At 45.4% G+C, this 12,352-nt stretch overlaps 1 protein-coding gene across 5 annotated transcripts in view; it reads right to left on the bottom strand.

The window, feature by feature from the left end:
- LOC129811461 (kinase D-interacting substrate of 220 kDa B-like) overlaps positions 1-12,352 on the bottom strand; it is a 108,508-nt gene that overhangs the window by 58,255 nt on the left and 37,901 nt on the right. For all 5 annotated transcript variants that reach the window (XM_055862787.1, XM_055862788.1, XM_055862786.1 and 2 more), the window contains exons 17-23: positions 12,186-12,286; positions 11,858-12,043; positions 11,484-11,624; positions 8,389-8,629; positions 7,798-7,886; positions 4,957-5,101; positions 4,394-4,556 (exon numbers count right to left, since the gene is read on the bottom strand). In XM_055862787.1, coding sequence (XP_055718762.1) covers positions 4,394-4,556; positions 4,957-5,101; positions 7,798-7,886; positions 8,389-8,629; positions 11,484-11,624; positions 11,858-12,043; positions 12,186-12,286 — 1,066 coding nt within the window. The remainder of the gene's footprint in view (positions 1-4,393; positions 4,557-4,956; positions 5,102-7,797; positions 7,887-8,388; positions 8,630-11,483; positions 11,625-11,857; positions 12,044-12,185; positions 12,287-12,352) is intronic.

Genomic DNA, 12,352 nt, shown 5'->3' with positions numbered 1-12,352 from the left:
ATGTGTAATAATAAGAAATAAATGCAGAAATGTATTGAAACATGCTCTCAGTGCAAAGGAACTATTGGTTTGCCTTAACCCAGAAACTGAATACAGCTTTTGAATAGTGTGATGTTGTGAGAGACAGAACGACCATGGAGAGACATATGGGCCAAGGCTTTATAGAGTAGTTGAGAAAATTATTTTTGGTGCTTGACACGCATTCCTGGCCTTCTGTTTCCAGTGAGGGGCTGTGTGTGTGTGTGTGTGTGTGTGTGTGTGTGTGTGTGTGTGTGTGTGTGTGTGTGTGTGTGTGTGTGTGTGTGTGTGTGTGTGTGTGTGTGTATGTGTGTGTGAATGAAAGTGCCTTGCTCGTGTCTCAGGGTCTGATTAATTACAGTGATCCTCAGAGGAGCAGCGGGTGACATATGTTCCCGTGCTGCACTGCTCCTGTGTGAGAGTTTGGAGGCTTGGAGGTGTGTGTGGAGGGCACATGGAGACGGGGGGGCTCAGGTACTGAGCCAGGCCTGTGCGGGTACTGCAGGGGCATCCTGGCACAGACAGGGCACCAGATGTCAGAGCAGACCCAGGACCCGGCTCCGGCTTGAAGGACTGACCAAACAACACTTTTCAAGCTAAAAATCCAATTGGAGCTCCCGAAATAGAGTCCCTGAGGATCTGACTGGGCTCAAACTTCCCCACAGATCCCGGATACCGACAGACGGAAATCTCTACTCGTGTTCTTTTGTGATCGCCAAAATAGTTTCCATTTGCTGCTTTCCGGAAGCTTGCTTTTTTTGGTGCGATGCTGAACATAACATACCACTCTCGAGTACTGATCTGAAGATATGTATTCCTGGTCTGAGAAAAACCCAAAACAGAACCCAGCAGCAGTTATTCATCAGTACAACGACCACAGGGACCCTGATTCACATCTCTATTAAAAACTCAAATGAGAAGGCTGCTTAGAGCCTTTTACACCACACACGGACTCTCAAGACTCTAATTCAATTTGATCAAAACAACAGTAATACGCCATCTTGATTCAAATAGTAAACCTGACAGCTATAAATACTGTAATTCTCAGAAACCCTTTCCGTAAGTGCGTTAGGCAGGCACTGTACGCTGGCTCGCAAGTCAGACAAATATGTTGGCCATTGCTGTGTGTGTGTGTGTGTCTGTGTGAGACTGTGGTTTGGGTCTTTTAACTATTTTGATAGCCTGTTGGTGTGATAACAGGAAAGCAGAAAGCATGTGTCTGAGAAGTCAGACGTGCTACGTTTACGTAAACCTGTTACTGAAAAATAAGAATTCTGTTGCATATTTTTTACAAAAGGACATTGTGACAGTTACACAGAACAACATGACTAACATGACTAGGCTATATAGCTAATATACTAATACGACTATAAAATACACTGAGTGTAACAAACATTAGGAACACCTTCCTAATATTGAGTTACACCCCCCCCACCCCCCTTTTGCCCTTAGAACACTCAGTTCGTCAGGTCATGGACTCTACAAGGTGATAAAAGCCTTCCACAGGGATGTTGACTCCAATGCTTCCCACAGTTGTCAAGTTGACTAGATGTCCTTTGGGTGGTGGACCATTCTTGATACACACAGGAAACTGTTGAGTGTGAAAAACCCAGCAGTTGCGGTTCTTGACACACTCAAACCCGTGTGCCTGGCACCAACTACCATACCCGTTCAAATGCACTTAAATATTTTGTCTTGCCCATTCACGCTCTGAATGGCACACATACACAATCCATGTCTCAATTGTCTCAAGGCTTAAAAATCCTTCTTTAGCCTGTCTGTCACACTCATCTACACTGATAGAAGTGGATTTAACAAGTGACATCAATAAGTGATCATAGATTTCACCTGGATTCACCTGGTCAGTCTATGTCATGAAAAGAGCAGGTGTTCCTAATGTTTTGTACACTCAGTGTATATCACATCACTGTCTTCCAATGACATGCTGCTCTCTGTGGCCTACATGGGCTGCAATAAACCTTACAGAGAGAGAGAGCACTCTGCAGAGCGAGAGAGAGCACTCTGCCTTATGACTGAGATGTGGAACGACAGTTGACCTATGAGGAGTTGACTCACCCCACATACACTTCAGCAGTAATCTATTCACTTATTAGACGCTTTGGGGAAATGAAGCGCTCTAGTGTAGACCACTGAGCATCACACCTCTCCCCAGTCATGTTACACTCCAATGAAAACTGACAAACCCTTCATGAGGGGTAAAGATAGCAGTAAAGATAGTTTATTTGATTATGCCTTGAACAATTATCTAATTGGCGGTTGAGCAGAAGAGGAGTTAGCAAAGGGGTGCTGAGTTTTGGTTGAGAGAGAGGACGCTGTGTTGACCTGACCACAACGCCACCGTAGAAACAAGAAGCAGCTATCTGGTCCTCCAGGGAGACAGGGGCCTGAGGTTGAAGTGAGGCAAGCGACCGTCAAGAAAGACAGGGAGTGTGACTCACCCGGCTATAAAAAGAAAATGGGAGCCTACATGACGCGTCACATTAGAAGAGGTGCTTCGGGGAGAGGAAGAAAAAGAGCAGTGAGAAAGAGAGAGAAAGAGAGAGGGAGAAAGAGAGAAAGAGAGAGAAAGAGAGAGGGAGAAAGAGAGAAAGAGAGAGAAAGAGAGAGAGAAAGAGAGCAGTGAGAAAGAGAGAGAAAGAGAGAGGGAGAAAGAGAGAGGGAGAAAGAGAGAAAGAGAGAAAGAGAGAGGGAGAAAGTGGGGAAAAAGAGAAAGTGAGGAAGAAAGCCTGATCAGTGGGGAGATCTCTCCAGATAAGGGCCGCTTGGCTCAGCGTGGTGTCCAAGTTGGTTTGGTGCTTCCTTTCATCACATACCGCCATTGCAGTGGCCATTTCATACGCAGCGGCAGTCACGTTTTGGAAACAGACAGTGCACTGATGGAGGGAGGATAGCCTAACATGGCCATTTTAGCTGATACCTGCAGGTCAAACTCTTTGCTTAGGAGTTCTTCTAAAGCACAAGTCTATTACACTCTGAGGAAGACGTCAGCTCGATGTTGAAACGTCAGTCACCTGCACTCATCCTGAACAATGGACTAAAGTCAGCAAATAACAAATGTATCTCTGCCTTGTTTTTTGAGTGCTCCAACTGCTCTGCCTCGAATTAGTCCTTTTGGAAGTTTGTTTTGGTAAGCCCTTTTATTGGATTTTTGTCACTGTTGTGGAGCACCTTTCTTTGTCTGCTGCAGCAAGGAGGCCTTCCTGAACTGTCCTTTAGATGCGCTGCCTCATATATATTTGTCCAGAGCCATTTATTTGACCAGAAGCTCAGTGAAGGATGGGGATGGAGGGGGAGTGGTGATGACTGTGTGACACTGAGTGCCGGTGACACTTCAGCGCCCCAGGAGTCCTGGGCGCTAGTGTATTGTGACAGAGTGGCAGAGTGCAACCTTTAAAGGGCAGCTATTGATGCAGAACAGCTCCAACCCTAATGACTCAGACTATGTGCTGATTCCCTTCCCCTTGTCCACACTCTCATGCCTTGGTAACCAGTCACTGGCTGTGGTTCATACACTTTATCAATTCAATCAACATATTAATAATGATATGCTTCTTATTTCAATGCATTCAGCTACGTGATTCGAATACAACGTGGAAATTCAGTCTATTTAGTGGTGTTCAGAGAAACCTTCGGGTGTCCGTACTACTAAATGATGTGGTGGTTGAAGTGGATCTGAAGATCCTCTGCTCCCCTCTACTGGTCAATATGATTTTTCTACTGGTTGTCAAATCAACTTTCTTTCATTGTCCAGTAGCCAAAAAGCACAATCCTAGTCATATTAGCAACCCATGCTAGTTGTTGCATCTTTAGATGCCTCTTTCAAAATGTCTAACAGATATTTTCATCTGTCTCATGAAACCGCGTGTACGTGAGGTGTGATTTTGACAACGGTGTTTTTCTGAAAATGGCATTATGGAACGCTACCTTGTGCGCATTGCTGCGCTTATATGTGAAGAAATAATAGTTTATCAACACTGGAAGTTAAACTTTCTGATCTGTTGCATCAGACTCATTGTTTCAAAAAATATATATGTAGCTTAGGCCTACTGGCTGTATGAATTTGGGATCTATAGTCCCACAACTGTCCCCCAGCGTTTGTTAGGAATAGCTAATTTCTTTCTCGTACAGAACAACAAGCTGACCAATAGAATAGGTACACAATGGGGGATAATGGATTGACAGACTAGTGAGCACGGTGGACACCCAATGCATATGGGGTCCGGTCAATTTTTCAACGTCTGGAAACACTGTGTGGTGTAAAAGGAACATTTCAGAAAGAGTCTCAAACGTCTGCTTGTGTGTGTCTGCGTGTGCATGCGAGCTTGTTCCAGTGCAGATGTGTGTGTGTACGTACCTCTCGTAGATGGTCTTCAGGGTGACCTGGTCTGAGATGCCATCAGTCTCCTCCAGGAAGAGGATGAGCCAGGAGGTCCTGTAGGGCCACTCCTCTGTCATGTTGATCCATGACGCCAGACGGTCCCAGCTAAAGATGATATGATTGGCCCTCAGCAGACGACCTGGACATATCACACCCAAATGAAAAGTCAGCGACAGTTTCTCTACGAGTGGAGGGACTCTGTGTGCAGGCTTTTGTTCCTGCCCTGCTGTAACACACCCAATTCTACCAATCAGTGGCTCATCAGGACTACCTTGATTAGCTGAAGACATTGTGTTAGAGCAGGGCTAGAACAAAATCATGTACACCAAGGTTGGCCTCCCCTAAGTGACTAATAACGCTTATAAGTGCCATGCTGGTTGGACACCCCTCTGCCCTTGGGTAATAGAAAGGTCATAGGTCATCTAATAGGAGATGTGTTACCTGTATGGCTCAGTTGGTATAGCATGGAGCTTGCACCACCAGGATTGTGGGTTTGATTCCCGAGGCCACCCATATGTCGGCTAAATGGCATATATTACCTGTGACAGAGACGATGTTGAGCAGCCTCCTCATGGTCTGGGGGCTGATGTCACTGAACCAGTCCTCAGTGACCAGCAGCTTGGTCAGGTCAAAGGACATCTGTCTGGTGACGGTCCTCTGAATCTGCCTCCTGCGGTATGTGTCCTACACACACAGGAGACCTCAGATTAGCCTAAAGACAATCTTTATACTATTTGTAAATGCCCTTGGTCTTTCCACAATCCGTAGTTTTTCTTTAGTCTGTGGCACATTTATATAATTAGAGTTGATCTTGTTCGACCTGTCCTATGCTCAACGTTTTAAGTGACCCTGTGACCGAGTGGGTGACCATCTCATGATGGCCTCATCACCCTGTGCAGTGTACCATGTGACCATGTGTGTGACCTCTAGTCTAATTCCCACACTTTCTCCATCCTTCCTTATTTCACCACTCCACCCATCCCTCACCCACCAACACACAAGGGCATCTGTTACTGAGCCCAATCAACTGGGAATGTCCCTTGTTGGACACAGAAATGCACTGTTTGCTACTGACATAGATTCATCAGATAGGAGAGGAGATGACTGTTTTGCTCATCTTGTAAGACAGAGTAACTTTCCTGACACAGTTAGACAAACGTGTATTTGGATCCCCACTAGCTGTTATAATAGCAACAGCTGCACTTCTTGGGGTCCACTGTAACGTATACGCAGGGAGTCAGGAAGTAGGTGTAGAAGGCGAGTTTAATCATAAGAAACATGAAGATAATAAAAACAGGAGCAGCATACTGGACGTAAACAAAACCAATACTGCCTGAAGACTGAAGTACCTGAGGGCTAAATAAAGGGAGAGTAATCAGGGTGATGATGGTTGCCAGGACCGGTGGTTAGTGACCAGAGCGGTAGGAGGCGTGACATCCACACAGTGTTGTGCGTGTGGTTCATTAAACTATGGGGCTACATAGTTACACAGATCACCTCTTATCTGGATGTTCAGTCCAAAACGTGTGGAATGCTATCTCTGCAGGACCACTGATTGCTTGGTACTGATTGCTGAACAGTACAGCAGTGGTAACAAGAGGAGAAAGCTCCTCTGCTCACAAGCCTTCAGAACATCGCAATCACTAAGCTGACTTTGACCTCACAGGTAGAGAGAGATAGTGTATGGCCAGTAATGAGTCAGTATTGGATCAGTAAGGAGGAGAGTGACTAGCTCTCCTTTGATTTTAACTTAGATGTTTTGGACATGTTCAAAAATGGAAAATGATTGGTGAAAGTTAATAGTATTATAGTTTCATTGTTCGTTTTTTTCTTAATAATCATACTATCAGGAGCAATTGTTGAATTTTGATCATGAAAAGCCACTGCGATGGTTGGAATCTTTCCTCCAAAAAAAGCAAACTTACTTTGTTCACATCAAGCTAACTTTGTTCACATCAGGCCAGAGCCGAGCCCCCATCTTGTTTACAAGCCTGAGCTGGCCTCGCCTGCCTCCCATGACATCTTGTAAAGACAGACTCGACTAAAGATCCACAACTCTGCAATTAAGCAGCTGAGAGACAGAAAGCTTTTGTTCTCCCTCCATCCTCCTTCCTTCAATCCTTTTTATCTCCTCTTGTAAAGAGAGCCCCTCACTGCTTCCTGGCAACCAACGAGAGGGCCAACAAAAAGAAGCGTGCGCCGAAATAAAAAAGGACCCAAATAAAATAACAAAAATAAAATAAAAAAAATAAAAAAATAAACCAGGCGCCCAAACAAACAAACAAAATGGGGTCCTCGCAAAGGGAAGGAGGCAGAGCCACTTAGCCTCCCACCGGCAGCCGCGGGTGCCAGCGTTTTGTCACCGGGACACACTGCTGATCCTCCCTGCCATTAGGTAGTGTGGAGTCGCAGCAGGAAGGATAAACAGACATTGCATCAGAGGCTCCTCCACGACGGAGACACAGGCTTGTTTGCTCCCGACCTCCTCCATCCCTCTCTGCTATGTTCCCCACAAGGCTGGAGGAAGCTAGCTAGGCCCTCGTGCTTGTGGGTTTTGGTGCATCATCTCACCCTTTCTATCTTAGTCTTAGCCATCTGTGTCTATCAGGTATTTCACTGAGCTTTCATTGCCAGGACAGACGACCAATCTCATGCTCCTTGTTGAATCACTTGTCTTTGTGCCAGAACTCTGCAGTTAGAGACCTCTGGAGGACCTCTTCAGGTAGAGACCTCTAGAGGACCTCTGCAGGTAGAGACCTCTACAGGAACTCTGCAGGTAGAGACCTCTGCAGGTAGAGACCTCTACAGGAACTCTGCAGGTAGAGACCTCTAGAGGACCTCTGCAGGTAGAGACCTCTACAGGAACTCTGCAGGTAGAGACCTCTACAGGAAGAGACCTCTACAGGATCTCTGCAGGTAGAGACCTCTACAGGACCTCTGCAGGTAGAGACCTCTACAGGACCTCTGCAGGTAGAGACCTCTACAGGACCTCTGCAGGTAGAGACCTCTACAGGACCTCTGCAGGTAGAGACCTCTGCAGGTAGAGACCTATACAGGACCTCTGCAGGTAGAGACCTCTGCAGGTAGAGACTTCTGCAGGACCTCTGCAGGTAGAGAACTCTGCAGGACCTCTGCAGGTAGAGACCTCTGCAGTTAGAGACCTCTGCAGGTAGAGACCTCTGCAGGTAGAGACCTCTGCAAGTAGAGACCCCTGCAGGTAGAGACGTCTGCAAGTAGAGACCCCTGCAGGTAGAGACCCCTGCAGGTAGAGACCCCTGCAGGTAGAGACCTCTGCAGGACCTGTGCAGGTAGAGCCTGGTCCAGCCTGGGCATGGATAGCAAGGCAGGGGAGAGAGTGGTGGATGGCTTGAAGAGCTTACTCTGCGGTTGAGGGCCGTCTTGCTGCCAAACTTGGCCTGATCCCCCAGACTGTTCGAGGACAGCTTCCTGTCCATCTCCTCATGCCATCCTGTGAAGAGAGGAGTGGAAAAGGAGAGAAAGAGGAGTGGAAAGAGAGAGAAAGAAAGAGAATTAGGACAATCAAGGATGTCTCATCACAACACCTGGTATAAAGAATCAACCTATTCAGTGAACACATTATATGATTCCTATTTCCTACTGAATCATAGCAAGTTAAAATGTTAGAGCTGTAACCACATGAAACCCATAGTGAGTGTGTTTGTGTGTGTGTGTGTGTGTGTGTGTGTGTGTGTGTGTGTGTGTGTGTGTGTGTGTGTGTGTGTGTGTGTGTGTAAAAATGTGCACCCCTTTGGGTCCCCAGGACCAGGATTAAGACACACTGACCTATGTGGGTGTATGCATTCAGGCTTTTGTGTGTGTGTGTGTGTGTGTGTGTGTGTGTGTGTGTGTGTGTGTGTGTGTGTGTGTGTGTGTGTGTGTGTGTGTGTGTGTGTGTGTGTGTGTGTGTGTGTGCATTCCTGCAGGCCTGCCTATGCATATGTCTTGCGTACCCTCAGGGTTGACCAGTTCTCCGTTGGGAGTGGGGCCGGCCATGCACAGCTTCCTGGTGGTGCTAAGACCTCGGCTGTTGAGAAAGACAGGCAGGTGGACGATGTTCCTCATGTAGTCGTGGCCGTTGATGTTGGAATCCCTGAGCACGCTGTTCAGGTTCTGGTTGATGGCCTTGATGATGATGTGGGGGTCACTGGCGAAAATAGAGATGAAGGGGCCTTTGGAGAACAGCACCCTCACCTGGTGGAGGGAGGGAATAGCAAGAGGATTTATGACCAGGACCCATATCCACAAAGCCTCTCAGAGTAGGAGTGCTGATCTAGGATCAGGTCCTCATCTGACCATATAATCTTATTCATTATAATCTAAAAAGTTAAACTGATCCTGGGTGCATTCACTACAGTGCTCATCTGTGGTGTTTGGAATGATAAAAGCTTGAAATCCATTGAGCATGAACCTTGTGTGTCAGGTTTGTAGTGTCCTATTAGTGTATTCGTACACACGACTGGTGAAAACTACCCGACATCAACTTCTTAATATCTGTCAACTGCGGCCATCATTTGTAGTTTCTTGTTAGTTTGTGGGCTTCTGTTGATCACATTTCTGTTAATCACATTTAGTTTCTTAAGGAGCATGCAACAACAATTCCACCGGGGGGACTCCCTACTACTAGTCTCTCTAAATGAATGTGGTGAGACCTGATGGAGGACTGACAGTACACACACAGCGGGACTTTCCAAGCTGATGATGAGAGACGTCGTCCAAGTGTCACAGGATCCTGTGCTTTATTTACAGCCTATTAGCTGCAGTGACCACCCTCGGGCGGTGTGTGTGTGTGTGTGTGTGTGTGTGTGTGTGTGTGTGTGTGTGTGTGTGTGTGTGTGTGTGTGTGCGCAGCCAAACAACTATCTGATTATACTGAGTTTGTCCCTGTAATTCACTTATAGCTGATCATCACTCGTTCTGTACCTCTTCCAACCCCTCCTATTCATATCCATGTACTCATTATATGAATATAGCACTGTTATATCATACATCTATCTGTATTAACAAATGGACAAATATTTAGTTCACCGAAAAATTATATTTGCTAATATTCGCATATAAATGAGAAACAAAAAGATGAGAATTTAAGAGGGCCCCGTTGGTTAATTTGTGCCACAAATGGGGCTTTTGAAAGTTAGCTGGGAAGGAGGCACTGGTTGGTTCGCACAGAAGATTTCATTAGCGCACAGGAGGCTGTCAAACTACTAGGGGGATTACTTGCCCCCAAATAATAACATTTAGCCGGAGGAAATTCTATTACTCCAGCTGGGAAGAGGAATTTGAACTAAGTGGAGCAGAGCGATAAAGGGGATGGCTATGGTATATGTGCTTTCTGTCCATAGTCAATACTATTTGTACTTTGTGAAAGAGGCTTTGAAAGGTAAATCGTGGTAATATGATATTTTATGACACTATAGGAACTTTTCCGCATGAGTTTGACTTTGGTGGTTTTGAGTAGTTTTGGGTGGTTTTGGGTAATAAATTAACCCTGGGTGGTTACGGGTAATGAATTAAAGGTACTACACACAGGATATTTTTTTGAATTTTTGCATTGTAATTTCATATATCTGTAGTAATAGTGTAATGGTAGTGTTTCACATTATTACTTACCTGCCAGTGTTGTGATTGGCTGTGATATTCACCTATTGATTTCTCCTGCCGGAGCAGCATCTGTTGTCAAAATGGGAAAGTTGTGCTGACTTTGTGGCTGTGTTATCTAGTGGAAATTGCTCTGTCATTTGCTAGTTGCAAAAATTCTACACTGTTTGCTCAATTTCAGTTTATGTGAGAAAACAAGCACTGACTAGTGTAGGGAATTGTTGTACCATCTAAATTGCTGTGAAATATCTTTTCAATAACAGCAAATATATTTTTTCTGCTGTTTGAAGCTGGTGGACCAAAACTGAAAGTAAACAGCTCAAACTCGAGTCTCCACCATTTTCCCGGGAAATGGGATGCGGGGGACAGGGGCGATTCGTTTTAAATGCAGCCTAGTGCTAGGTGAATTGCAAGATATTTCACAGCAATTTAGATGGTACAATGATTCCCTACATTATTCATTGCTTGTTTTCGAACACAAATTTAAATTGAGCGAACAGTGTAGGAAATGGCATAGCAATTTCCGCTAGATAACACAAACGCAAAGTCAAAACAGCTTTCCCATTTTGACAGCAGATGCCACTCTGGCGGGAGAAATCAATAGGTAAAAATGGCAGCCAATCACAACACTGGCAACTAATTAATACTCTGAAAGACTACCATTCCACTATTACTGCAGATTTATTATGGACATCTTCTGAAATTAGAATGCAAAAATGTAATAATAACCCTGGTCGGTTATGGGTAATGTCTAAACCCTGGGTGGTAAGAGGTCATGTGTGTTTTGTAATGTAGCCATTGTTACAAACAGACACAGCACAGGCACACACATGCTGACCACACCATCCGCGAGCATTGCAAAATAAATGTACACATACATGTTATTCAATCATTGCCCCCAGAGTGCTCGCGAGCGTCTGCGTGGCCAGGCGCTAAAATAGAACTTGGTTCTATTTGTGACGCTCAACGCGCTGCAAGTCCGGCATCTCCCATCTCCTCATTGGTGTTTAGGAGCATATACCCACGTGGGTGATTGAAAGATGAACTGAGGTCCACACTCCAGTGCAGTCGGTAGTGGTAATGCACCTTAAAAGTTGGTTGCCAACCGCCATAAAAAGTCCAAAGAAGAAAAAGAAGCCTGAAGGAAGGAGGACAGATGACCAGTTTGGTTTACCGTTTTAACTGTGGATTAACTGTCGGAGTAGAGGACCTTGTGCATTTCAGGTAAAATAACAACCCAATGTTTATATCCCAGGACAAATTAGCTAGCAACAGCAAGCTAGCTAGCTAAATTGATATAATTTATATAAATTAATATAATTGGTTCAGAGTTTGCTTTGATATTTCAACCTGCGTGTCCTGATCACGTCTGGTGTGGGTGAACAAAATCAACTTGCGCACAATGGTATACGAACGCACGCTTATGGTTTGGTCCGCATGTTACACACACCGTGTCGAGCATCTGCAGCACTTTGTCCTGCTCGCAAGCGTCCAGGCCGTCGATGATGACCGTCATGCGGGTCTGGTTCTGGGTGAAACCGTCGATGGTCTTGGCCATCTTTGACATCAGCTCCACCTCCTGCTTCAACACCTGGCATGGAGAAACCAAACACATACACACACACTTCATCAATCAGTACACACTACATATTGTATTCAATAGACATACAGACATATTACATATGATTACTTCTAATTAACAACACAGTTTATATCATTTTTTTTTTTTAAACATTGAGCTTTTAAGTGTCTAACATTATCATGTAACCAAACAACTGAGGAGTGAGACTGCCCCAGTAGAAATAATAGGACTGTTTACACTACCTTCATGAAGCCCTCGCTCTTGAGCTTGTGCATCTTGTTGGCAGCGCTGTGCAGCCTCTTCCTCTGAGAGTTGAGGACGGAGTCGGCCACCTGCCACCAAGTCCTGCAGTTCAACAGGAGGGCCAGGCCCACCACGCTGGCCATGGCGATCAGCACCGCGTTCACCGTCAGGTTGTCATGCTGCACCTTCATAACAAAATAAACAAGTTCCACTTTCAAAAAGTCGTTTTCAATTATTGTGACTTTTTATGTACAGGGGAATCATACACAGACCTAAGTCACACACAGTACTGCACATACTCGACATGGTGTGTGTGTGTGTAGGTACCTTGAAGATGGCCAGCAGCGCCATGGCTGTGATTAGGCAGCCCAGAGTCACGACAAACAGCATGAAGCTGGGCACGCAGCACGTCTTCTTCCACTTCTTACCTGGGGGGTTATACAAGCGATTATGCATGACAGAGTGTGCATTATTAGGGCCTGGACGATACCAAC

Source organism: Salvelinus fontinalis, chromosome 15 (genome assembly GCF_029448725.1).
Source record: "Salvelinus fontinalis isolate EN_2023a chromosome 15, ASM2944872v1, whole genome shotgun sequence".
NCBI classification, from domain to species: domain Eukaryota; kingdom Metazoa; phylum Chordata; class Actinopteri; order Salmoniformes; family Salmonidae; genus Salvelinus; species Salvelinus fontinalis.
This window is presented reverse-complemented; position numbering and strand designations above follow the sequence as displayed.